This window comes from Uranotaenia lowii, chromosome 2, assembly GCF_029784155.1.
Source record: "Uranotaenia lowii strain MFRU-FL chromosome 2, ASM2978415v1, whole genome shotgun sequence".
In the NCBI taxonomy this organism is placed as follows: Eukaryota; Metazoa; Arthropoda; class Insecta; order Diptera; family Culicidae; genus Uranotaenia; species Uranotaenia lowii.
The window spans coordinates 374,641,220-374,668,237 of NC_073692.1; the positions used below are offsets into that span (position 1 = coordinate 374,641,220).

Below are 27,018 nucleotides of genomic sequence, written 5' to 3' on the forward strand. Positions count from 1 at the left end.
TCGGAACCACGACGTCGCAACGCAGCACCACCAGCAGCAAACCCACGGTCGGTTTGTGAGAGTTTACACGCCACTTTACAGACAGAAATTGTTTATTGTACACACAGACAACACGCCACATAAAAACATCAATAAAACCACAATTAACATGAAATTTCCGGTTTGTTGTATTTTATCCGTAAAGTCCTTGGTTACCCTGTAGCCAGCCGGCCCTGAGGTTCCGTACTCTTAGAGTACCTTGCCTTGGCTGGTCTAGCCGCTGCTTATTCGATGTAACATTTTTTAAACCAATCTTGTTGGGGCTCACAAATCAAGCAGCAGTTTTCGAAAATCTACTCCACGCTCAAAAGCTTGAATATAAGTACAAGACACTTAGATTCCTCTACCAACGGAATTAAAACTCTTCAAAACCTTTTTACTACCATATTTCATCTTTATTTGTTTTACATTTTCAAGCGCCAAAATTTCCCAATTTCATCGTGTGTTGATAGCCTTGAACGCATGTATGCGATACGTTAACGGTCTTGATCGCTATGCGAGCGCAACTTTTCGCCATTTGCGACTCAAGATCCGACATTTCCCTGTAATGCAGGAGTCATCACACCACCAATTTTAACCCGTGTCGTTTACCATATTACTGGTATCAAGAATCGCTCGTTCTGGACTCACGTCTGTCGCATCATCTAGCTACGATTATGATGATTCCTGACGATGACTTCAAACTCCACTGACTCGAGAGACTCAGCTGGAGCCGAGAAATTAGATACACCGGCGAACAAAAAATACACGGAAAATAAAAAAAAGGTAAAATTTACCTTTTTGCGAGGTGATTTTTTTCCACCCCTCTTCCGAGGTAAATTTTACCTTTTTTTCATTCACCTAGCAAAATGGTAAATTTAGCCTTTTTTTCAATTCACCTATCAAAAAGGTAAATTTTACCTTTTTCGCATTCACCTAGCAAAATAGTAAATAATATCGTTTACCAATTCACTGATTTGAAAGGTAAATGCTAGTTGGTTTGGTTGGTTTCTTTAATAAAAATGAAAACAAAATTCATTCAAAAATTTATATTTATTTTAAAAATAAATAGGGACAATTCATTATATCATTATTTAAATATATCACCTTGTTTAAAAAATTATTGAGGTAAGTCCTTTTTTCGCCAGGCTCGTGGCAATTCGGCTTCGCGTTCTTCCGCGCCATAATGGCGACTTATCCAGTCAGGTTCGACTTTTCCGGAATGATATCTGGCGGATGACGTGGAATACACCTCGAAGCTGGGCTGATCTGAAATAAAAGAAAATTATTATGATGAGAACCAGCACAACCAAATAATAGCTAAGAAAACACTTACCATTCTGTTCCGATTTTTTCCATAATGGCACGAAACAAAACTTCCCTTCTGAACTACAAAACAGCTTAACCTCAATAAACGGATTCGGCAAATAGTTCTTTTGTTCGAGATGATTGTACCGCTTTGTTTAGCTCAATCCAGGTCAATTCCACCTCGCTACGAGGTAAGTTTTATCTTATTTGGATTTACCTTTTTTTCTAGGTGAATTATACTTTTTCATTGAGCTCAATTCAGGTAAACATCACCTCGCTACGAGGTAAGATTTACCTTTTTTGGATTCACCTTTTTTCTCGGTGAATTGTACCTTTTTTCCAACCTCGATTCAGGTCAATTTTACCTCGCTGTGAGGTGAGTTTCACCTCGAAGAGATTACCTTTTTGGCTTTCACGAGCGTTCACCTCAGGCTTCCGAAAAGTACTGGCGAACGACAGTATTCTTGCGAATGTCGCACATGCACCTCGATGAAAGCTTCCCGAATATTTCTTCCCCGACAGTTTTAAAAGGAGCGGTCGTGCGATGTACAGTGATGGCTTATTTTACCTCATGCGAGAGTTTGTTCGTGGGTATGAATTTTTTTAACCTTCCAAAGCCGTTCGCTAAATATCCGTTTCGGGGAAATATGAGTTGTAATTTGATTTCGTTCTCCTGGCTGTAAATGTTAACCGATTTTAATGATATTATATTCATTGTGTAGGTAATTTATTCTAATTACTAAACATTTCAAAATAAAGTCGATATATATTACCAGGTTATCAGAAACTGGCTCAGAAAGTAAAAAGTTCGAAAAATCAATTTTATTTTTAAAATACTCATAACTCTGACAGCTTTTCTGTATTTAATTATTTCATTGATGTTTGAAATTGTCAAGAATCCATCTATCCGACAATGTATAGATATGTTGGGGTCCAATGAAAGTTTTTAACGCTATGACAGATCTTCCGGTAGAAAAAAGTCTTGCTTTAAAAAAACGTCATCCAGTTTTGGCTTTGCTTAGCTGTATTTCATTTCTCAATTAACTGATTTTAAAAACTCAAATTTTAATTTTTTGGCGTTAATTTGATTATTATTTTCATAGAACATACTTGGTCTGTCAAAACTACCAGTACATCAGTATATTGGAATGATGATAAAGATGTTTGAAATGTACGCTTCGGGTCATATTGACCCGAACGGCTTTGGAGGGTTAAGCTTCGTGACAGTTTTGGGAAAATCTTCGTGATAGTTTTCAATGCGTTGAATTTCGCACGACAGTACTACTTACTCCGTCCGACTGTAGCCGAGATTCGCTCGGGCTGAGTTGATTTCGAACGAACGTATTTTCCTTTTGCTTGAAGCTACTGCGGGTGGTGATCACCCCAATCACCCTCCCCTCCCCTCCCCTTTTCGTCTAACCTGCACCGGCACCACATATCGCGTTACGCGCCGATCGTATGCTGCTGCTCGGTGCGAATAGATGGCTCGTTCAATCTATTCGAAACCGAGCAGCAGCGCATACGATCGGGCATGGGTACGGTATGGGCACGACAGTCACCCGTGACAGTCCTGCAAAAAATGTCAAGCCCTGCAGCCGACAGTTAGGATGAAATTATTTTCGAAACAGGAGGCATGAAGGGATGATAACCGAACTGTCGGTTGGGTTCGCTACAGCTTAAAGCACAACACTTTCGGCAACGCATGCTTTGAGCAGATTGTTCAGATACAGCCTGGGTTCTCGCACGTGTGCGATGTAGCCGAAGCATTACGATTCGTTACCGACGGTACAGCAGCGAACCGAGTGGTAAGGAAAACCGAGACAGTTTGTTTGGCAAGAAAAAAAGCTGTCATAGCAAAGCTGTACTTTTCGGAAGCCTGCCCCTGACTCATTCTGCATGCGACCAAAGCATCCACCGGGGTTGGGTACCCGATCTCCGCTAAGGTTGCTCGCACCCCAGCTAGCACCACGGGGAGGTAGAGAATCGAAGTTGCAGACGAGAGGTGATATGACCACTACCCGAAGGTTGGTTGTAAGGGGTCTCGAGTTGCACGTTGTCTACCGTTCACTAGCCCTGAAGTTCCCCAAGGATCTAGGTCCTCTGTTATTTTCATTGATCATCTTCCATCAGTTCTTGATAACTGCAATATTCATTTGTTTTCCGTTCAAGTATACTTAAGTAACACAGGTAAATATAACCATTCACAAGTTGCTTTTGAAATGAACGCGGATTTGGACAATCTTTTTGACTGGTCTTTCGTAAACCTTCTACCCAAGGCCGGATTAAGCCATCGGGTGGCCCGAAACAATTTTTCTATGGGGGCCCCTTTTTTCATTTTAATTAATAATATGTCTGTAGCAGTTTGGGAACAAAAAAAATCTTGTTTATTTATTGTTTAAAACAAGCTATATTTCTGCCTTATAAAATATAAAATTGATAAATAACTGCAGTTCGTTTTTTCTAACTCAAGAGATCATATCTGATTAAATATGTATTATCACATTAACCTTCCGAAGCTGTTCGGGTCAATATGACCCAAAGCGCACATTTCAAACCTCTTTATCATCATTCCAATATACTGAAGAACTGGGAATTTTGACAGACCAAGTATGTTCTATGAAAATATTGATCAAATTAACGACAAAAAAATAAAATTTTGAAAATCGGTACATTGGTGCATGAAATACAGCTAAGCAAAGCCAAAACTGGATGTCGTCAAGCTACAGTGGCGACACCTACCATGGTGAAGATCATCAAGATGCACCCTGAGAGAATTTCTTGGCGTAGTAACACTAAATTGGCGATAGATTTTAATACACCGGATCAAAACCGCCGTCGGATCTTTGAAGATGATCTTTAGGCCCAGCCTTACAAGATCCTAAGATTTCAAGACCTCTCGTTTGAACAGAAGCAAGAGCGGGTAGAAAGGGTGAAGGCGCAGCTTACGCGGTCTGCACATGATGCACAAATTTGGAGAATATCGTGTTTTCTGCCAATGAATTCGTCGCCGTACTTCGGTTCGTGAAAAAACAGAACTACAGAATTTGATTGCCAGAAAGATCACGAACCTATGCAATCGTATTAAAGGCCACAAGACGACAGAAATCTGTCTTATTAAAGGTCTGGGTCGGAATCGCCCGTACTTTCCTGGTGAAGATCAACCGAACACCCTATAGAGGTGTAGATCAATCAATTTACGTATCTCAAATAGTTCTACGGCATGTTCTCGAACTGTGGACACGTCCTAATTTTGGTTTTGGTTGGTGGTTTTCCAACAGAACTTCGCATTGGCTTACGAAGGAAAGAGGTCCCAATTTTGGATTTTGGGATTTTTTTTAGGGCTAATTTCGAGTACGGAGTGGTCGGGGAGTTCGCCGGACCTGAATCCTATGGACTTGGCTTCTAGCGTATACAGAAGCCCGAAGTCTTCTCCACAAAACATGACGGGTTGGAAGTTCTGAAGCGCCATCTAGTTAAGTCCTGGGATAAAATACTACAAAAACCACCTGCGGTCTTTTTAGAATATGTGCCTTGAGCTTCTGCAGCGAGTGGTTAAGCTCAAGGACAAAAAAATCGAAAGGCGGATCTGAGATCTGAGTCTGAGATAGCAGTCAAAACTTTTATTGGACCCCAACATATCTATACATTGTTGGATAGATTGATTCTTGACGATTTCAAACATCAATCAAACACTTTAATATAGAAAAGCTGTCAGAAGTTATGAGTATTTTAAAAATAAAATAGATTTTTCGGACTTTTTTCTTTCTGAGCCAGTTTCTGAACCTGGTAATACTTATCGACTTTATTTTGAAATGTTGAGTAATTGTAATAAATTACCTCCTACATAATGAATATAATATCATCAAAATCGGTTAACATTTACAGCCACGAGAACGAAATCAAACTACAACTCAAATTTTCCCAAAACGGATATTTTACGAACGGCTCTGGAAGGTTAAGATTGTTAAACAAAGAACTGAATTTTACGAAACACATAGAACAGGTAGTAGTCAAAGCTAACTCTATGTTGGAATGGTCAGTAGAGTCTGCCATGAATTGAATGACCCTTACACAATCGTCTCAGTTTACGTTGGATTAGTTCGGACCACAATCGAGTACGCCAGTATTGTTTAGCAATGCTACTATAATGTCCACGTTAACAGATTGTAAAGAGTTTAAAAAAAATTTCTCAAATAGGCACAGAGAAATCTTGGATGGCAAGAGGAAATGCCGGAGCCCCAGGCCCTGTGCATGCTGGTCGGATTGGATTCGCTAGAAAATCGCATCAGGTCAAACGATGCTTTATTTTTCAAGGATTTGATAAGTGGAAGTTTTTATCCGCCGTACATGCTTTCACAAATATTCCCCAACGAAGAACGTAGTACGCACGTCTACGCACGTCTACGCACCGTAAGGCCATTTCAGCTTTTAAACAGAATACAGAATTACGCGAGAAACAAACCAGAAGTGTTTTACATAAAATTAAAAGTATGGTCGATGTTAATTTTTAAGTTTGAATTCAGATAAAAGGCTTTAGCCGAGGATCATCAATAAATAAATATACTAAACACGTAAACTTAACCCATTCGAGACGGAGGCCTTTTCACGACATTCGAACTCATAGTACTTTACTCTTAGATAACTTTTTTGTCGTTTGATTTTCATCAAAACCATTTCCTAATACATTTTGCCTAACATTTGCGGATTCCATTGGTATGAGAATATTATTTTTCCGAGCAATAGTAAACTCACAATTAAAGATTGTTCTGACAAAGGCACAAAAATTCCATTGCACACACGGTGTGCAATCGGTCTCGAACGTGTTAAGCATCTGAAAAAGTAGACGTGATAGCACTTTTCATAACCAACACAACGCTGCCAAAGTTTTACACATCCGAACCCTAGGAATGTAGCTATCCGCGAAATTAAGTGCCCGGATTCTAAATAATCATAGCCTTATATATTAGATTTAGCTGTAAGCAGAACAAAGTGTCCCATTTCTCAAGGAACTGAGTTTCCGTACTGTGGAGAAATCTTATGTTAAACAGCATGAAGAACGAATACACACATTGTGATTTTTTATAAAGCGGATCATTTGCTTAAATTACTTTTTTAAGTCATAGATATATATTGTTTCTTCGAGATTTAACGTTTTTAATATGTTAGAAAAAAAAAAACATTTTAAAATCATACATTTCCTCACTAGAGTGACCTGTAACTGCAATTTACATAAATATATGTATAAATTTAAGCTTCAAGCATACAAAATTTTAAAAAAGAACTGCAATATGCTTTCAAAGTACTGTAGACGTAGCAGATGTTCAATGCTCATAAGCCTAAACTTGTGCCAGGTGTTCAATCCCGTATCTGGAATCTTTTTGATAGTAGCAGATTGTTCGATAACAGAAAGTGCGCCAATTTTGATGGTTTCAATATTTAAGCCGCCGAACAATCTTGGTTTTTTTCACTGACGTCTAGAGCTGTCGTATCGAGATGAGGAAGGTCCCGAGTTTAGTTGTTCTTCTTGGATTAGCCGTTGCCGGTACGATTAGTTGGGTTAGGTTAGTTGGTTTGTAATTTTGTAAGTTTTTGGATATTTTTGCAGCTTTTACGAGTCCTATTGAGCAGAAACGTTGGAGTTTGGTACGAGACGGCAATGGAAACGTGCACCTGGACGATACGCAATACTCCAACCCGATCGAACCGGAAAAACAATTCGTTGCAGCTGAAGTAACGACCTTCCATTTGTTTACACGAGCGAATCCAACTGTTGGGCAGGAGATAGTATTGGACGATGCCGCTTCCCTCCAGGCTTCAAACTTCAATTCGGCCAATCCTACCAGGATCATCATCCATGGATGGAGCCAAAGTCGCCTGTCGGATGTCAATACGGTTCTGACGAATGCCTGGTTGACTCGAGGTGAATTCAACGTGATTGTGGTCGATTGGGAAGAAGGTGCAAACACATTGCTGTATCGATTGGCCCGAGGCAGAATTGTTGCTGTTGCTGGAGTTATATCTTCGTTCATCAATTTCCTGGTATCTGCTGGAGGAATTGCCCACAACAGTATCTACATAGCAGGACATAACCTGGGAGCTCACATTGCCGGTAGCGTTGGCTTTTTCCAGTTTATGCGTATAAACACCATCTATGGCCTGGATGCTTCGTACGAACTTTTCGACTACACAAGCAGCGATCGTTTGAACCAATGGGATGCCCAATACGTCGAATCGATCCACACCAATGTTGGAAACAACGGATTCGATCTTCCACTGGGACAGGCAGCGTTTTATCCGAACGGTATTGGACCTCAGCCAGGATGTGGAATCGACCTTACCGGAAACTGTGCCCATGCACGAGCCATCTTTCTACTGGCCGAATCGATCATTTCCGGCGGATTCACATCAATTCCGTGCCAAAACTTTAATCAAGTCCTGGAGGATACCTGCGTCATTGATCGGCCCACTCGTCGCATGGGAGGGGAGCCATCGAATCAAGGCACCGGAGCAAGAGGTGTTTACAAGATGACTACCCGTGCATCGAGCCCGTTTTCATTGGATTAGAGTAGGCAGCATAGCTTATCCGCCCGTTTTTGACATGGTTCGAAATAAATCAACTTCCTGTAGGCTTAGAATTATTACCACAATACATTTTTAATTTATTGTTCATCTCAGTGTTTATGAGAAATATAGATTTATAAAAACGAACACACACACTTATCACGGAGAAAAATATATAGATTTATCAGTTATATTACGCGTATACAGGACCATAAATATAATTGTTTGGTTCTGACCCGAAAATACAATCAAGCAAACAATCTGATAATATCGTTTTTTCCCTTTGCTTCGGCCTACCGGGATCAAAGTATGCGCGCTGCAACCTATATGTCCAAGCGGATGAATTTGAAACTGAAAACAACTGTTAGTAGAACAAATCTACTTATACAACAAATTAAATTTACATTTTCGCCTTCTGATGTGTGTCCTCCAAAAACTAGCTTCCACCATCTTCTGTTTTTGTGACATTCTAAAACTAAATTTTAGAATCTTAAAGTTGATCTGAATAAAATAGCCAAATCCGCCATATGTAAGCCATATTAACGATGAGCAGATGAGAAATCCTCGATAGCCAAAACAACTTTACAGTAACGCTGATTTGTTCGTGTATATCGATGTTGATCAAGTAAAACGGTACGTTGAATTGAAAATCATTGGCATGGAAGAGGCAACCATACGAATTTTTATAACAACTAGTAGACTTTTTTTCCGTGATAGGATCTCAATGAAACTTCATGTTTCTTTGAAGAGATCTAAATTCTTTTCAAAACTAAATCGTACCTACATCTTTCAAGGAAATAATGGTTAGCATCTTACTTATGCTTCATCAGCCCACAGAAAGAGTATTATGTATGCCGTGACCGACACTCGATCTCATAACCTCTGGCTTAGAAGACTTCAACGGTTGGCGGCTCTGTTTCTGATAAATATGAATGAAAAAGGATGTGTTTACAAAACCCTGAAACCTTTAAGAAATCACATATTGCTGTCGGCTTTTTTCGGGAGATTCTGAGGAAAAGACGTCAAAGTTATCCTATGAAATCCTGCATACATGCTGTTTCACATAGAATCTGGTCGGATAAAATAGATCATTTCTCCGCAAAGAAATAACGTACAACAAAAGTAAAAATGTCATTTTGTAAGTTTTTTATCGCACTTTAAGGAAAAAAATCCATAAAAATCATTCGTCAGCTTTTCGGATGAATTTTCGAACTTTTTTTGTGATACCACCCATCATTTTCTGCACAGTACTGTTGGTAACCTCATTCGCCATCTTGTTCCACCACTTTTCCATTTGAGCGGGTTTTGTCATGGTTCTGCCACATTTCTTCAGTTTGCCCTTAACTATTGCCCAATATTTCTTGATGGGACGAAAATCCGGACAGTTTGATGGATTGATACTTTTTTCAACAAATCGATCTTGTTCTCTTTATACCACTTAACGACATCCCGGCTGTAGTGGCAGCTTGCCAGGTCCGGCCAGAACTTCACCGGACCTTTGTGGGACCGAATGAATGGCAAAACCCTCTTCTGGAGACATTCTTCTTTGTAAACATTTCCATTCATTGTGTCCCCAGTGATGAAAATCTTAGTCTTCTTCCCACAACTACAGATTCCTTGTCAAATCATCAACTTACGAGCAAATTCATCTGCGAAAACAAACTTGAATCTACCCGCAACATTCCCTTTACGCTTCGCAAGGTAAAATTTGTTACCGGGTAATTGTCCAAAATCCAATCCAAAGTTTCGTCGTTCATCGTTGCATTTTCGTTGAACTTGGTCAACACTTTCTCTAACAACTTCCTTGCCCTGGTTTTGGCAACCAGGTTTTGTTTCAACGTCCTGTTTGGGTGTTTGCTTGCATGATACGACCGCAAGCCTTCTCGCAAACAAATTCGTCGAGCTGTACTGTGGTTCGTCTTGAACTTTTTCGCCAAATCACGCAAGGAGATTCCAGGATTATTGTGAACTGATCAAATTACCTTTGCTCGCAGCTTCCGGTCAAATGTTCCACTTTTACGCCTGGTTTGTTTAGCTCGATCCACCGTAAGGGTCTCCCGATAACGTTGCAGCACCGAGTTTACAGTCGATTTTGGATATTTCAGGAAATTCGCGATCTTTACCCCTGACCACGTCGGTTTTTTCCTACGTGAGTGTGCAGAATTTTCTCTCGCCTTTCGCGTTCCATCGTCGATAACTTTTGACTGACTGCTTCAATCTTGATGAAATTTTCACCTCTAAGTAAACAAACCAAGTTTCCAATCGCTAGTCCCTTTTCGTCGCTTGGGTCTTTGCCGTTTTTCATCCGAAATTTGTTGTTCGTTGTTCGTTGCTTATGTTTTTTATAGTCACAGGCTCGCAAGGCCCGCAGCTAACCCCACTATCTTGCAGGAGGACCGTCGTGATGTTGCTGTTTTGGGTCCCGAACACCACCAGGACGTTGTTGCACTCCGCACGCCGCCCTTGACATGGGGAACACGAAGCGTACGAAGCCCCCTGACTCAGTCTGCATGCGACCAAAGCATCCACCGGGGTTGGGTACCCGATCTCCGCTAAGGTTGCTCGCACCCCAGCTAGCACCACTGGGAGGTAGAGAATCGGAGTTGCAGACAAGAGGTGATATGACCACTACCCGAAGGTTGGGTGTATGGGGTCTCGAGTTGCGCATTGTCTACCGTTCACTGGCCTAAAAACCAGTAAACAAACCATCCGGATCAAAACACTGTCAATAGATTCGCGATGTGACAACTAGGGGCGCTGCCGTAAATAAAAAGATGCGACCAGATTCTATGTGAAACAGACTTTATGTCCTTATCTTAACACTCATACAATCATAACTCCCGCATTCGGATATAGTCATCTTGAGTCCAGCGCGAGTTTCTGTAGTCTTTTGAAAGCCGAATACAGGGAGAACATGAAGACGTGTTTTTTGGAAGAAATAAATCTTTGTTTTTGATAAAAGTTGACAATTATCAATATGTTCTTGCAGTAGTGGGATCAGAACAACTTGAAAGCCTGTTAGACCAAAATACGCTTTTTTAAATGCTTAAAAGCACGAAATAATAGCATTCCGGCTATACCATTTGTGAGCACCTGTATCCGTGATCTATAATACCAGTTTCATTTCAACATCTTTCAAAACCGGTATACGGATTGATCCAAAATTGATGAGATTTGGATCTAATTTGACGCAGTTCTATCTGTTTGACCGTAAATGGAACACGAGTGGGGTTTCCAGTTTTTTCACTGGATTATCTTATTTCGTTGGTTTAATTCTTGTATAAATTAGACCCAAGAAAAGACCACGGACACAGGTACTCTTAGTCGTGTGAACATGAAAATAACTTGGACAAATCTTTGTGAAGATCAAGACAAAGTTCATTCCAGTGGAATTAATTTTCAATGTTTAACCGGCAGTTTCAAATTACCAGAATATTCAATCAAACCTTACTCCTTAAAACTTTTAATTTATTCAATATCAAAGTTGTGAGATTTATAACATAATTGTGCTGAATGACACATTGCATTGGTTAGTATATTTTCAGAATCAAATTTTAACCTTGAGAGAACGGGCTAGCATTTCGGGTGGTCAGAGTATAAACTCCGGAGGCACCGGTTCCATGGTTCGATGGTTCACCTCCCATGCGTCGCTGTGGACGATCGATAACGCAAGTATTCGTAATCACCTGGTTGTAGTTCTGGCACGGAATCGACGTGAATCCTCCGGAGATGATCGATTCAGCCAAGAACTCATAAGCACGTCCGTGAGCACAGGCTCCGGTAATATCTACTCCGCAACCGGGCTGGCTGCTTCCTCCGTTCGGGTAGAAGGCGGTTTGTCCGAGTGGCAAATCGAACCCGAGCAATCCGGCGTTGGTGTGGATCGATTCAACGTACTGGGCATCGTGAGCCGTGATACGATCGCTGCTATCCAGAGAGAACCCTGGCAGTGCCGGATCCATTCCGAAAATGGTGTTCAGCGTTCCGAATCGGCTGTGGCCAGCAACACCGGCAGCATGAGCTCCCAAACTGTGTCCAGCAATGCTGATACTGTTCGGCGAGATACCCCTTTCGGCAATCAGGAATCCAATGAAAGCTGCAGTCGTTGCTCCAACAGCATGGACTCGAGCACGTGCAATCGGATAGTTGATGGTGTTAGCTCCTACGCCCCAATCGACGGTGATGACGTTGAAGTTTCCACGTCTCATCCAGGCATCCTTCAGCATCATGTTAACCTCAGAGAAACCATTATTGTTCCATCCGTGGATGATGAACCTGGTTGGGTGTGCCGGATTGAAGTTGGACGCAGCCAGGGAGGCAGAATTTTCCAGAATGATTGTTTGCGGTACGTCCGGATTCTGTTGAGTATACAGGCGGAAGATCATATCCTGACGGGCGGTGAAATGAGTTTCCGGTTCCTGAGGATCCGGTAAGCTATACGGGTTCAAATTGACCAAATGCAAACGCCCATTGGCGTCCGGAATCAGCTTCCATTGATCGTCCGCTGGCTGGGAGTTCAGTGGAACTCCAACGGCTTTGAACAGGGAAATCGAATGAAAGTTCTAGAATTTTTCCGGGTTATCTCGAAAAAAGAAGGACTTACCAAATGCAGCTAAACCTATAAGCACCACCAGGAATGTCAAATTCGTCATTTTTGGATTATTTGCTACAATTCAACCGGGTTTATCGAAACCAATCGCCTTATATATGGGTGTCGCTTGACCTCTTATCGCCCTTTTCATTATCGTTTATATTTTTGGTAATCTTAAAGTACAGTGTGGCATGATAGCAAGAACGACGTACTTCATTGTGATTCAATCATCACTCATTGAACGGGTGAAATTTCGGCCCAGGACTCCGTCGAATTTATCTGAACACATATGAACAGAAATTATTTAAAGGCTCCCACGATGAATTTGCCACACACAAAATTGATTCACAAAAGTCGAGTTTTCATCTGATTGCCATCAAATTTTTAGGGATTGAAAAATTACTATTAAACTTTATTTTTCCATTTTACTCGGATTTTATTTACAGTTCATACCTAAATGCCCACACCTTGGCCTTAACCCCGGCCATAAGATTCGGCACAACCTGTGAATCAACCGTTTTTTGCATGTAAACTCATACTTTCTTCAGTTCCTCGACTGTCTTCACTACCCTAGGTCATTTAAGAAGGTGCTTATTCATAATCGCCCAGTACTTCTCGATGGGGCGGAGCTGTTGGGAGGGTTGAGCATTTTCGGCACACCCTATTCTGTTTTATGGTTCGATTTGACTGTTTGCTTGCTCGGTACGATTTGATTCCTTCCCGGAGTCAAACTCTCCTCCAGGTACTAAATATGGGCAGCATCGAATTTCTGGCCAAACCACGGTCTGACAGATTGGAATTCCTCTTAATCGTCTTCAAAATCTTACCACGCAGTTTCCGGTCGACGGACGGTTCCACTCCGACGATTGACTTTAGGCTTAAGAGGCTTCAGAGAATAAAGTCTGTTTCACATAGAATCTTTTCATTTACTACAGCGCCCCTAGTTGTCACATCGCGAATCTATTGACAGTGTTTAGATCCGGATGGTTTGTTTACTTAGTGGTGAAATTTCATCAAGATTGAAGCAGTCAGTCAAAAGTTATCGACGATGGAACGCGAAAGGCGAGAGAAAATTATGCACTCTCACGTAGAGAAACCGACCTGGTCAGGGGTAAAGACCGCGAATTTCCTGAAATAACCGAAATCGACTGTAAATTCGGTGCTGCAACGTTACCGGGAGACCCTTACGGTGGATCGAGCAAAACAAACCAGGCGTAAAAGTGGAACATATGACCGGAACCTGCGAGCAAAGGTAATTCGATCAGTTCACGATAATCCTGGAATCTCCTTGCGTGATTTGGCGAAAAAGTTCAAGACGAACCACAGTACAGCTCGACGAATTTGTTTGCGAGAAGGCTTGCGGTCGTATCATGCAAGCAAACACCCCAACAGGGCGCTGAAACAAAACCTGGTTGTCAAAACCAGGGCAAGGAAGTTGGAAAAGTAGTGGAACAAGATGGCAAATGAGGTTATCAGCAGTACTGTGCAGAAAATGATGGGTGGTATCACAAAAAAAGTTCGAAAATTCATCCGAAAAGCTGACGAATGATTTTTATGTATTTTTTTCCCTTAAAGTGCAATAAATACCCTTCAAAATGACATTTTTACATTTGTTGTACGTTATTTCTTTGCGGAGAAATTATCTATTTTATCCGACCAGATTCTATGTGAAACAGACTTTATAATATTCTAGTTTACTACCCACCAGGCATCCCGCTAGAGTTATGGTTTTTGGAGCGGTTGCTCCGAATGGATTGAAGATGCCTCTTGTTTTCATAAAAGCTCAAGTAAAAGTTAGTACTGAAGTCTATATGAACATTTTGAAGAATCAGGTGCTTCCGTTGATTTGGGCGAACTCGGGTGAAACCCGACCTCCTAGTGACCTTCGGTCTATCATCATTTGGCCTGACAATTTTGACGAATCTTTTCATGCCTTAACCTCAAGAAGGCCAGGATGCTTTTTTTCAATTTTCAATGTTGTTAAAAACTTCAAAAATCGGATTACGCACGTCCCTATCATTCGACCAAATGTTCTAGCACACTCCTAGCACAGATTATTGATTAACGATAATCGCCCGATTTCACTCGATACGTGTCACGTTTATTGTGAAGCCGTTTCAGCTACTTAAGTTGTTGACAACGGCTTACCGATGACGTGCGTATCAACCTCCATCAGGCCGTTTTATCTTCTCCGCTAGGCTGATATGGGCCGATGGCGGAGACAGAAAAGCGGTTTTGTTTTCAATAGATTTTACAATTTCGGTAGCCGATGGTCCGGGGGCACCATCTAGATAAGTACCAAACGGGTAGGCGTTGTTTCAAATCTCGATTGCCAATTGGTTGGCGGAAATTCCAGTATTTTACGTCATGCCGGCTGCGTTGCTCTTAACAACAACAGGATGTTTTTCTTCTGCCTAGTGATGGGAATCACCAAACATGTGCACATAGAGCCAAGGCAGTTTACAAAATATCACAAATGATTGTTAATTGTACTCTCGTTTAGAAATTAGGTTAAAACAGCCAGACCATTTTTCTTTGTTGAAATGGTTTGTAAATAGTTTTTCCATCTACTTGAGTACTTTATTTGTTTACTAATAATAGTTACGTTTGAAGAGGACAAGGTCAATGACGAAATCTCACATGGCCACAGAACATGTTTGAAAACAGATTTGCTCTACTAAACAATGAGGAGGTACCCAAGGTAATGAATGAGAAAACGTCAAGAGGCTCGAAACACTGCGGAAAACTTAGGAATTCGATTCAAGCTTTCTAAATTCAACACATAGATTAGAGAGTGGTTTGAAGATGATAAGTGATACCCACCCCACTTGATGATTGATTGTAATCCCCCCTGTTGAACGAAATCTGCCGATATTCTGTTTGTGAACTATGATCAGGTCAGGCTAGTGATAAGACAAGAAAATGTATAAATAACGGCTTCAACTGATCCAAAAACTCAGTTTAATTCGTCTAATCAAGAGATACTCTTTAAAATGAAGCTATTTGTAGTGATAGCGCTGTTGGCATCAGCATATTGTGGTAGGGTCTCCGACCTGTTTAGACTATTACTGTTCTATCTTCAAAATATTATTCTTTCACAGCCCACGCACTTCCAGTTGAAAATGAGGTCAGAGTCGTTGAAGATTCCAACGGCAATCTGCATCTCGTTAATCCAGATCCCTACACGGTCGTGGACGCTGAGTTGGAACCAAGGTTTGTACCAGAAAACGACATCCGCTTCCTGTTGTTCACCAGATCGAATCCCGTCCATGGTCAAGTTTTGGAATGGAACAACCCCAGCTCGATCTTGAGCTCCAACTTCAACGTCAACGACCCTACACGGTTCATCATCCACGGCTGGAATGGTGATCATACATCCGGCTTGAACGCCAACATCCGCCAGAACTTCTTCGCAAGAGGCGAATTCAACATGATCACCGTAGACTGGGGAGTCGGTGCAGGAACTATCAACTATTTGACCGCTCGTAATCGCGTCGCTTCGGTTGGAGAGATCGTTGCCCGCATGGTAGACACCTTAGTCGCAACCACCGGAGTGTCCTATAACAGCATCAATTTGATCGGTCACAGTTTAGGAGCTCATGCGGCCGGAAATGCTGGTCGAATGGTGGCAAGTCCACTCAATACCATCATCGGATTGGATGCCGCTGGCGTATCATTCAGTCTCTCGGATAACGACATCCTTTCCCCGAACGACGCCCAATACGTCGAAGTTATGTACACTGCAGCCGGATCCTTAGGCTTTGATCTACCCCTAGGTCATTCCAATTTCTTCCCCAATGGTGGACGTTCGCAGCCAGGTTGTGGTATCGATCTTTCCGGTTCCTGTGCTCATTCTCGAGCTCATCAGCTATACGCCGAATCCATCTCCACCACTATTGGATTCCGATCGACTCGATGTGCCTCGCTGGATGAAATCAACGGTGGAGCGTGTACTCCAAGTGGACCCGATGCCCTGATGGGTGGAGAACCTTCGAACCGTGGCTTAGGAGTTGAAGGCGTCTTCCGGTTGACCACCAATGCCAATGAACCGCGTGCTCAAGGTTGAATCGGTTTTTAGTAATGGGTTTATAGTGCTCGTACAATAAAAAGACTGCTTAAGTGTAAAGATTTTAAAAGGTTAGCTGCTTTGTTTAAAGAATAAAAAAAACATTAACTTAAGTGCTCATTGAAGAGAGATTTTTGATTAAATTATCATTTCTCCAGTTTTGAATGATGCTTCGTTTTTGAGAAGTAGGCTTTAGCTTTGTTAGTTTATCCACTCAATTAGTGTACCCGACTACTTTGTTTGTACGAGCCATTTCTCTGCGATTGACTTAAGAGAAATTGTAGACTCATTTGAAAAATTTTCCATCTCTTCACACCATACTGAAGTACGGAAAGACCGACTAATGGTTAAACAAAATGACGTTTAGAGTATGTTATTCCATGATACGGTGCAAGATTCGTTTTTAGAGGTATCCGATGACGAAAACTTTCTGGTTGATGGCGCTGGTTGTTACAAAAATGCTGTTTTTCTCTCCACATGAGCATATTGCCTGCCAAACCATGTATTTCTTGGCAAATTTCGCCAATTTATTGATTTGAAATTTGTAACAAAAGAATTTGTGGCTGTCGGTGCCCCAATTAAAAAACATCAAAATTTCTTATTTAAATTTTGTCATTGAGAGTTGTCAAAATATCCCCATCTCTCCGAAATTTTCTGTGTAGTTTTCTAATTATGGCCTCATCATGCTTTGCGAACGGTTATCCGGGTTTTCAAAATCTGACAGTACGCACTTACTGTTGATCGCGGAGCCGACTCTCGTATGGGGAATTATCTCCGCTTCACGGCAAACAGCTCAACCAACGCCTCTCGAGGCAAGACAGAGCTGTGATTTTCGACCCGTGTTTTCGTTCGAGAGATTGTCCTCTGGTGTTCTGTAGAATTCCTGAATTCGTCACGCAGCTGCTGCTGTCTGACCGGCTCATGGTCAAGCTGCTGCGGAAGCGGATTTTCCGGCCAACTCACGTCTGCTGCCATGAGTTTTGCCCGGACCAGTTTGCTGTTCTTCGAATGTTTGCACGCGAGGTCACAGTTTTTATCAGGTGCCAAACTTTCGTCACGACATGTCCGGCTTCGGTTTCGGTCCCCCGCAAATGATGTTATCCGGGGAAGTGAGATTAGCCAGAAAAAGATGCTCCAGGCGGTGTGCAAAAAAGCCAGGCTAACGAAGAGGAGAAGGCTCCGCTTTTGCGCGGTGGTCACTCTGGACGTGAAGAACGCCTTCAACAGCGTCAGTTGGACAGCGATTGCGTCGTCGCTAACCAAATGAGTACTTAGGGGTAATGATAGACAACAGACTCAGTTTTACGAGTCATGTCGACTACGTGTGTAAGAGAGCGGTGATGGCCACGGCCGCACTCACACGGATGATGTCGAACTCCTTGGCAACGGAGTTCGGAGGTACGGAGCAGCGAACTGAAGGCAGGCTCTGGGAAGACAATGTAACTAGACTTGGCAGCGTTCATAAACTGATGGGTTATCGGTGGATACCGGACCACGTCGTCCGAAGCCGCCTGTGTAGTGGCGGGTGTCATGCCCATCACGGTTTTGCTAGAGGAAGATGTCTATTGCTACGACAATAAAGACACGCCCAACGTACGAAATCTCACCAACTCGATGTCCGACTGGCTGTGTAGGACAGCTCACCGAGAGGAAGGTGGACTCATCGTCTGATATCGCACATCGGGAGCTGGATCGGAAGAAGATACGGTGAAGTGGACTTCCATATGACGCAATTCCTGACTGGTCATGGATGCTTCATGAAGTACCAATACCGGTTTGGACATGTGGCTTCGCCATATTTCCCAGGAAACACCCAAACATCGAAGCTTCAAAGATAAGGCATCATCTTCTGCGTAGCGGAGGTCATGGGTGCGCCGCGAACGTGTGTAGGATATCCCACCGCCGGGGGTATCCGAGTAGTGCCGCTTCCTAAGTCGGCCATTCGAGTCGTAGTAGGATGACGTCTTCGTCGGGAATTATCCTAGTTGTTGCGTTAAGTGCCGCGCGTGTGCTGTGGCAGGCGCGAATCTAGGATAAGCTGCTCTCGATCGGCACATGACTGGCAGAGGAGAGGTTAGGCCTTAAATCTTCAGGAGGAGAGGTTTGTGTGGTCAACCCCGAGTCTTTACGATAAGAGGTCGGGTATCGAGTCGTAAGAGGAGAGATCAGGCCTTTAATCAACTAGAGGAGGAGTATTAGTGGTCACCTGGAGTCACTACGAGGAGAGGTCAGATCTCGAGTTGCTAGAGGAGAGATCGGGCCTTGAATCGTGCAGAGGAGAGGTCATCCTCGAGTTGAGAACCACAGGTGATTACCAAACACTTTGTTGGTTGTTGCTCGGCCGCATTTGTGAATCCTAACGTTGCCCCTTTGCTAGCCAGAATTTGTTGATCGTTTTCTCCGTCGGGACTCCAAGGTAGGGATTGGCTGGTACCGTGGCGCACCCTTCACGTCTACGCACATAAACTGCCGTCTAAAGAAATTGGATCAGCGATTGTTAGGGCAATTGGTGACTTGCCACCTACCTCCTTTTCCCGAATTTTCGCTCTGATGAGCGATGTTGGCCAGGCACTCTCACAATTTACCTACACTCCGCCTTTCGACGTTCAACCACTGATCACACTGACATGACACTTAGAACAAAATTTCGCTCAAATTTTGTCTAAAAGCCTCCTATCGTCGACATTGCGAGGCAGCAATTCGAGCATAAAAATTTGACTCAGTAGCATGGACTCCAACCTGTTCAGTCCGTTCGAGTAGTCTGATCTGATCTATATATATCAAATGTTTGGTTTAATTTTCCAGCCGGGCTCCAACATCGATCGAAGCGCCTCTGTTATCGACATTGCTTCTTAATTTTTCGATCAGCCAAAAATCGAAATCGAGTGTAAAGTCAGTATGATCAATGGTTCAACTTTCGTTTGGCGTCTTCAGAGGGGAAATGAGTTTTTCCATCCGGAAACACGAATGACATGGCAGGCTAAATTTGTTTGACCTCTCTGGAGTTTTCCGGGAACTACGTCTTCAATGGGCTGTCGTATTTGATAAAAAATGGATCGATATAGTGGGCTCAATCTAGTCGAACAAGTTCACGCTAAGGTTTGTTCGATTAGGGTTGGGGTTTTGAACTGAATTTTGCGTATAATTCTTAGACGAATTCCTTACACACCGTTTTGACTACTGAAGAGCTAGCGCTGAAAACAAAGGCATTATTGTGCGACCTGTAAAATCAGTGTAAAATCGGTCGGAGTTCTACACGCTAACCGCTTTTCAGTCAATCTTTGTACGGATAACTGCGACAGCAAAACATTGCACGAAATCCAATTTTCAATGAAAGAGATAATATTCTAAACACTCGTGGCACCCAAAATAAATAGGATTTTTTCCAAGTAAATATTCGATTGTGGTAATAATGCGACGCTGAAGATAAGCACTTTTTTGTTGTTCTAGCTTTATTCCTATTTGAATCCCTTATTGAGGTGATATATAACTTCAAAAGCGAGTATTGATGTAAATAGAACGTATAATCACTATAAGTCTGAATTCGAAAATACTGTTTGGAGAAGTCTGTTTTGTAAAATTTTTCCATACCTTGATTTGCTAGATTTTTTTTTCGAACGGTCGGTCGGTGGTTAAATACTCAACGCCAGACAATAAAACCATTAGGGATCTGTTGACGTCTATATTTTGGCTCCAAAATCCCGATAAGATTAACCAATTTATAAAAACGTTCAACATCAACCATCAACAAATCAGTTCAGGAATAACGCACAATGAAGATTGCTTTATCAATCTCTTTGTTTGTGGGTCTAGTGGCGGTTGGTAAGCATGTGGATTTCTTATGTTAAATAAAAGGTTCGGGCAAACTGCTAACCTTCTTCTTCTAGGTCACTGTCTACCCGTGGAGACAAAATCATGGGCACTGATGCCGGATGGTGAGGGTCATATGCACCTCATCAACATTGCTCCCGAAAACGTAGTGGTAGCAGAAAACGAAGTGGAGCCACTTTTTGACCCATTGAATGAAGTTGTGTTCCGCCTGCACACTCGTCGTAATCCAGTTCACCCTCAACTGATCCGATGGGATGATCAGGGTTCAGTGTTGAACTCAAACTTTGATCCCAGTCATCCCACACGATTCCTGATCCATGGTTGGGTTGAGGGACAGGATGCAGCTTTACATTGGGTCATCAAGGATCACTACATGCGAGTAGGTGACTTCAACGTTATCAATGTAGATTGGGGTGCAGGTGCTCAGACCATCAACTACGCCGCTGCTCGTAATCGTGTCGCTGGAGTCGGTATGGTAGTGGCTCGTGTCATCAATACGATCAGAGCAGCTACTGGTCAGTCCTTGGATATGATCAACGTGATTGGCTTCAGTTTAGGTGCTCATGCGGCGGGCAACGCTGGAAAGGAACTGGGTGGACAACTTCCAACAATTATTGCCTTGGACCCGGCTGGACCTCTGTTCCACATTGGCCAGGCAGATTGCCTTTGGAAGACCGATGCCCAGTATACGGAAGCTATCTACACTAATGCTGGCACATTGGCCTTCGATGCACCGCTGACGCATGCAAACTTCTATCCCAATGGCGGGCGATCGCAGCCCGGGTGTCGTTTGGACATTGCTGGAGTCTGTGCTCATATGCGTGTCAATGATTTGTTTGCTGAATCCGTTTCGACTGAGAATGGATTCAACTCGATGCGTTGCGCGAATTACAACGAAATTTTGTCCGGCCGATGCACCATCAGCGGCCCTTATGCGAAGATGGGAGGGGAACCGTCGAATCATGGCCGTGGAGTCGAGGGTGTCTATCATCTGATGACGAAAGCTGATTTTCCGTTCGCCCGTGGATAAGTTAAAACAGCAGAATAAAATTTATGTTATGTATGCAACGATTTTTTTAATGTATTTAATTTTGTAACCTTACAGCTCATCTTTGGCACAGAGATTTGCTAAATAGGCATTGTATCGGTTTTACGTTTTTATGATTAACTAGCTTTCCCGGTGAAATTCGATCTACTTTTAAATAAATAAATCGTAATAAATGTTTTATATCATCTACAAGTCCTTAACTTCATAGTGCTCGCGAATCGATTTCTATGAAAATTTAAAATTGGTTTTTTATGGGGACCCCTCTTCCATAAAAAGTGAAATTCTTGAAACTATTATACAAACCTTCTTTGACCCGAAAAACACTCGGATACCAAATTTCACTTCGTTCCGACCGACCGTTTATACTACGTGAGGGTGTTACAAAGAAAACGTCTCCATTTTTATATATAAAATCAATTTTATGAAAAGTGGCAGTTTACCACTTTTTTAAACATTACAGCATTAGACTGAGTCGATTTGGGGTCATTTTGGAATTTCTCAAACCCTGGGGTCTAAAAAGTTTTGTCTTGGTCAAAAACTACTCCATGATTTTTTGCTAAATTTTGAAGTAACGTTTACATGAGTAAATTTGAACTTTAAGGTTTGTATGGGAAAATTAAATATTTTGTACTGAAAAATCTACATCATTTTTGTTTCGCCTGTGGAACCGAGCCAGCTGATGGTTTTTGTGCCAATTTATAAATTTCCTAATGTAAATTTTCCGCTGAACAACTTTGTCGAAGACCGTAACTTCGTATCTTATTAGGCAAAAAGTTATTAGCTGTTTAACAGGGGTATGTCTTTTCGCATTGATAAACAGTAAATTTAATTGACATCACTGCTTGAGCCTCGCGAAGTGTTGCTTGGAAAGTAGTCACGGAATATCTCGCTGCCTCCCACAAAATTATTGCACAAAACCCTGGACTTTTAATGTGGACGACTTCTTTAATCGTCCAATGGCCTGAAATTTAATAAATGAAACCAATTTTACGTCCGTCAAAACTCCCTTGTGCAATATTTTCTATTCAAATCCGATGCATAAAGTCTGTTTCACATAGAATCTGGTTGGATAACATAGATCATTTCTTAACAAAGCAATAACGTACAACAAAAGTAAAAATGTCATTTTGTAGGGTTTTAATTGCACTTTAAATAACAAAAAAACATAAAAATCATTCGTCAGCTTTTCGGATGAATTTTAGAACATTTTTTTTTGATACCACCCATCATTTTCTGCACATTACTACTGGTAACCTCATTCACCATCTTGTTCCACCACTTTTCCATTTTAGCGGGTTTTTTCATGGTTCTGCCACATTTCTTCAGTTTGCTCTTAACTATTGGCCAATATTTGTCGATGGGACGAAAATCCGGACAGTTTTGTGGATTGATACTTTTTTCAACAAAATCGATCTTGTTTTCTTTATACCACTTAACGACATCCCGGCTGTAGTGGCAGCTCGCCAGGTCCGGCCAGAACTTCACCGGACCTTTGTGGCACCGAATAAATGGCAAAACCCTCTTCTGGAGACATTCTTCCTTGTAAACATTTCCATTCATTGTGTCCCCAGTGATGAAAATCTTAGTCTTCTTCCCACAACTACAGATCCCTTGCCAAATCATCAACTTACGAGCAAATTTATCTGCGAAAACAAACTTGAATCTACCCGCAACATTCTCTTTACGCTTCGCAAGATAAAATTTGTTACCGGGTATTTGTCCAAAATCCATTTTGACGAAAGTTTCATCGTCCATCAAAATGCATCCATTGTACTTGGTCAACAAGTGTTGACAACTTCCTTGTCCTGGTTTTGACAACCAGGTTTTGTTTCAGCGTCCTGTTGGGGTGTTTGCTTGCATGATACGACCGCAAGCCTTCTCGCAAACAAATTCGTCGAGCTGTACTGTGGTTCGTCTTGAACTTTTTCGCCAAATCATGCAAGGAGATTCCAGGATTATTGTGAACTGATCGAATTACCTTTGCTCGCAGCTTCCGGTCATATGTTCCACTTTCACGCCTGGTTTGTTTTGCTCGATCCACCGTAAGGGTCTCCCGGTAGCGTTGCAGCATCGAATTTACAGTTGATTTTGGATATTTCCGGAATTTCGCGATCTTTACCCCTGACCACGTCGGTTTCTCTACGTGAGTGTGCAGAATTTTCTCTCGCCCTTCGCGTTCCATCGTCGATAACTTTTGACTGACTGCTTCAATCTTGATGAAATTTTCACCACTAAGTAAACAAACCATCCGGATCTAAACACTGGCAATAGATTCGCGATGTGACAACTAGGGGCGCTGCAGTAAATGAAAAGATGCGACCAGATTCTATGTGAAACAGACTTTAATAACGTCAATTACTTGACAACAGTCAACAGGTAATATGGGCGACCCCTTCTGCCAACCCGTGACCCGGAACTTGCTACCTGGAGTCGATTGCTTATAGCTCATAACTTCCATCTGCAGATTTTCATCTCAATTCGATGCATAATCACGACAATATCCCGAAAACAGTGAACAACTAACATGGACGACCTCTTTTTTAAACCATGATCCAAATCTTGACACCTGAAATCAGTTACCTTTACTATAAAACTCTCATGTGCCAATTTTTATTACAATCCTATGCACAATCATGACGATATCGCAAAAACAGTGAAAAGATAATATGGACGACCCCTTACTTAAAATTTGAAACCTGAAAGCAATCCAGTGTATAATAAAGCCAATATCGCAAAGACATCAAACAGTTGATATGTACGACCCCTTTGGCCGACCCCTATTCCTAGCTTTGATACCTAGAATCGATTTCTCGTCCCTCAAAACACTGATGTGCAAATTTTCATCACAATCCGTTGTATAATAACGTCTATATCGCTAAAATAAATATTTGTCATGTATGGATGACCCCCTTCAAAAGGAGTCATCCGAAAATCTGAAAACATTATTCATCATTCCTGGTCCTAATGAGTATCCATGCCGAATTTCAGCTCTCTAGGTCCTAAGACGACTGAGCCTATAGAGAACAAACAAACATACATAAATTGCTTTTTAATGTATCTTTATTGACAATCTTCTCGATACTATCCCCTCGCAAAAGGAGACTGATCGTTGGTGGTTAAAAAGTAAACTCCTTCCACTCCCCGTCCAAAGTTAGATGGCTCCCCACCCATATTAGCTGAGCTACCCTGATCCTGACAGTTTCCTTGCAGTATTTGATCGTGATTCAGGCATCGAATCGACCGGAATGGAACCGAACTCCTCAAGGATTCAACATAGAACGCTGGAGCCCTTCCGTGGGCACAACTTCCGGCCAAATCGGTTCCGCATCCTGGTTGAGACCTTCCTCCGTTCGGGAAGAAACTAGCCCCTCCCAAAGGAAGGTTGATTCCCAACACTCCTCCATTGGTTCCGATTTGTTCAACGTACTGGGCATCCGAAGCATGGAGAGAATCCTCTCGGTCCGGGCCAAAGAATGGTCCAGCAGGATCCAGCCCGAAGATTGTATTGATTCGACCTCCGGTGAACTTTCCAGCATTTGCCGCAACATGTGCTCCCAAACTGAACCCTATAAGGTACATATCATTTTCGCTAGCTCCTAGGTTGACGAGTTCTGCAATCAGCAGTGAAACTCCTCGTCCAGCAGCCTGAACGTGGTTCCGGGAGGTCAGATAGTTGGCACTGTTGGCTGCACTCCAGTCTACGGAAATCATGTTGTAATCCCCAATGGCCAGCAGCTCATCACGCGTTCGGGTATTCAAACCATCTTCGCCGTTGCTGTTCCATCCATGAATGGTAAAACGAGTTGGGTTGGCTGGATTGAAATTTGACCCGGAAATTGATCCCGAATTACCAAGTTCCAGAAACTGTGGTTCCGTCGGGTTGCTGCGAGTGAACAGGCGGAAAATCACATCGGTTTCCGGTACGAATAGGAACTCTGGTTCCTCCGGTTCTAGATTGAAGGGATCCACGTGGACCAGCGTGAAGCGACCTTCAATAGTTGGGACCAGTTCCCAAGTCTTCTGTATGGGGACAGCGGAAACTGCCGCTAGGCATCCCAAAAGCAAAAATACAATATACATGGTTGAAACAGCCCAACCTACTGGAATCGGCTCGTTGTCGGTAATAAGATTTTTATAAATTGGGCTTGTTAATCGTTATCAATGGAAATCCCAGGGTGGTCGATAAAGAACAGTAGTTGCAATATTAGTGCCTTTGCACCGGAGAAAAGCTCTTGTTGCCATCGGAAGCACGAAACAATTTTGAACTTTCGATTTGTTTTGCTTCAATTGGGACGCTTGTTGACGTTTATGGTGATCCATCTGAAGAAATGGAAACATCTCAAACATATGTTCGATAGAAAAAAAATTGTAAGCTTTGTTTTCAATAGCTTTTAAACCTTATAGTGTGAAAGATAAACGGTTGAAATGATTAACTGTGAATTTATCCGATCAAAGTTTAGGTTAACTTAGCTTAGTTGACTTCTCATATCCACCTTTAATCATGGATCTTGAAGTGCTTGGGTATGATCATTCATTTAAAACTTCAGATAACAAATTTGATCAGACTTTGCTCAACTTATGTACCATATTCCATGGTCGCTACCGTGGCTAAGCAAAACAAGTTCTACCTCGCCAATGGTTGCTACTCGGTGATTGATCGAGGTCAAGGTGATCAATAACGGCGCCGGCCACGTCCTAGTAGTCAATGAGGAATGAAGGAAGGATTGTTAGTAAGATGCTTCATCCGAATAACGTTTCGATTTTTTATATCCTAATAACACGTTAGGGGGGACAAAAGGATATCGGGGAAATTCAAAAAAATTATTTGAATCCAAATCTTTTAAAAAATGCATAAAACATCGAGAGACTTTGTCTATCTCGGCTCACTGGTGACCGCAGACAATGACACCAACCGAGAGATCCGGCACGAAGTGTAACCTGTATATGACGCTCATTAGACCGGTTGTTCTCTACGGGCACGAGACATGGATATTGCTCGAGGAGGACCTGCGTACACTCGGAGTATTCGAGCGACGAGTGTTAAGAACCATCTTTGGCGGCGTACAGGAGAACGGAGTGTGGAGGCGAAGGATGAACCACGAGCTCGCGCGACTCTACGGTGAACCCAGTATCCAGAAGGTGGTGAACGCTGGCCGGATACGCTGGGCGAGACATGTTGCGAGAATGCCGGACGACTGTCCTGCAAAACAGGTGTTCGCTACGAATCCGGTAGTAACAAGACAAGCGGGGGCGCAACGAGCGAAGTGGTTAGACCAAGTGGAGCGTGATCTGGCGAACGTGGGGTGTCCGAGAAATTGGAGTACGGTTGTCATGGACCGAGGGAATTTTAGGAATTATGTTCGTCTAGTTATGTCGTGAGACGGAAAACTATGTAAATAAAAATAAATCGAGATCTCGTGTTGTCAAGCGTTTCTGCCAATCTCGTTTCCAGCTCTTGGGCTAGCACTGTATCGATCACTTGCAAGTATGCAACTTATGCGCTAGTTCGTTACCGAAGATTGCACACCACGTCTAAATTGCCCGGCTGAGACTCTCTTCAAGGCGAGTCGAGAAGATAGTCCGGAAAGATTATGA

General features: G+C 42.4%; 5 protein-coding genes across 5 annotated transcripts; 3 read left to right on the forward strand and 2 right to left on the reverse strand.

The window, feature by feature from the left end:
- Positions 1 to 6,796: 6,796 nt before the first annotated feature.
- On the forward strand, positions 6,797 to 7,961 carry LOC129747811 (lipase member H-like). The gene is made up of 2 exons (XM_055742167.1): positions 6,797 to 6,868; positions 6,932 to 7,961. Exons 1-2 carry the CDS (start codon positions 6,820 to 6,822, stop codon positions 7,888 to 7,890), a joined length of 1,008 nt encoding a protein of 335 aa, XP_055598142.1. The 5' UTR covers positions 6,797 to 6,819; the 3' UTR covers positions 7,891 to 7,961.
- A 3,418-nt stretch (positions 7,962 to 11,379) lies between these two features.
- LOC129747961 (pancreatic triacylglycerol lipase-like) lies at positions 11,380 to 12,556 on the reverse strand. Its single transcript, XM_055742394.1, has 2 exons — positions 12,491 to 12,556; positions 11,380 to 12,421 (listed from the first exon to the last, which is right to left on the reverse strand). The coding sequence occupies exons 1-2, from the start codon at positions 12,537 to 12,539 to the stop codon at positions 11,442 to 11,444; spliced, it is 1,029 nt and encodes a 342-aa protein (XP_055598369.1). The 5' UTR covers positions 12,540 to 12,556; the 3' UTR covers positions 11,380 to 11,441.
- A 2,859-nt stretch (positions 12,557 to 15,415) lies between these two features.
- Positions 15,416 to 16,669, forward strand: LOC129748789 (inactive pancreatic lipase-related protein 1-like). The gene is made up of 2 exons (XM_055743539.1): positions 15,416 to 15,517; positions 15,580 to 16,669. The coding sequence occupies exons 1-2, from the start codon at positions 15,472 to 15,474 to the stop codon at positions 16,542 to 16,544; spliced, it is 1,011 nt and encodes a 336-aa protein (XP_055599514.1). The 5' UTR covers positions 15,416 to 15,471; the 3' UTR covers positions 16,545 to 16,669.
- Positions 16,670 to 20,268: 3,599 nt separating this feature from the next.
- LOC129745518 (pancreatic triacylglycerol lipase-like) lies at positions 20,269 to 21,552 on the forward strand. The gene is made up of 2 exons (XM_055738628.1): positions 20,269 to 20,366; positions 20,432 to 21,552. Exons 1-2 carry the CDS (start codon positions 20,318 to 20,320, stop codon positions 21,403 to 21,405), a joined length of 1,023 nt encoding a protein of 340 aa, XP_055594603.1. The 5' UTR covers positions 20,269 to 20,317; the 3' UTR covers positions 21,406 to 21,552.
- Positions 21,553 to 24,474: 2,922 nt separating this feature from the next.
- Positions 24,475 to 25,518, reverse strand: LOC129745520 (phospholipase A1 member A-like). The gene has a single exon (XM_055738631.1). It carries the CDS (start codon positions 25,501 to 25,503, stop codon positions 24,505 to 24,507), a length of 999 nt encoding a protein of 332 aa, XP_055594606.1. The 5' UTR covers positions 25,504 to 25,518; the 3' UTR covers positions 24,475 to 24,504.
- Between the last annotated feature and the right edge of the window lie 1,500 nt (positions 25,519 to 27,018).

Coding starts and splice junctions, on each gene's coding strand:
- LOC129747811 (XM_055742167.1), top strand. CDS start 6,820: ATGAGGAAGGTCCCGAGTTTAGTTGTTCTTCTTGGATTAGCCGTTGCC. Junction 6,869..6,931: donor TCTTGGATTAGCCGTTGCCG/GTACGATTAGTT, acceptor ATATTTTTGCAG/CTTTTACGAGTCCTATTGAG.
- LOC129747961 (XM_055742394.1), bottom strand. CDS start 12,539: ATGACGAATTTGACATTCCTGGTGGTGCTTATAGGTTTAGCTGCATTT. Junction 12,422..12,490: donor TATAGGTTTAGCTGCATTTG/GTAAGTCCTTCT, acceptor CCCTGTTCAAAG/CCGTTGGAGTTCCACTGAAC.
- LOC129748789 (XM_055743539.1), top strand. CDS start 15,472: ATGAAGCTATTTGTAGTGATAGCGCTGTTGGCATCAGCATATTGTG. Junction 15,518..15,579: donor GTTGGCATCAGCATATTGTG/GTAGGGTCTCCG, acceptor ATTCTTTCACAG/CCCACGCACTTCCAGTTGAA.
- LOC129745518 (XM_055738628.1), top strand. CDS start 20,318: ATGAAGATTGCTTTATCAATCTCTTTGTTTGTGGGTCTAGTGGCGGTT. Junction 20,367..20,431: donor TGTGGGTCTAGTGGCGGTTG/GTAAGCATGTGG, acceptor TTCTTCTTCTAG/GTCACTGTCTACCCGTGGAG.
- LOC129745520 (XM_055738631.1), bottom strand. CDS start 25,503: ATGTATATTGTATTTTTGCTTTTGGGATGCCTAGCGGCAGTTTCCGCT.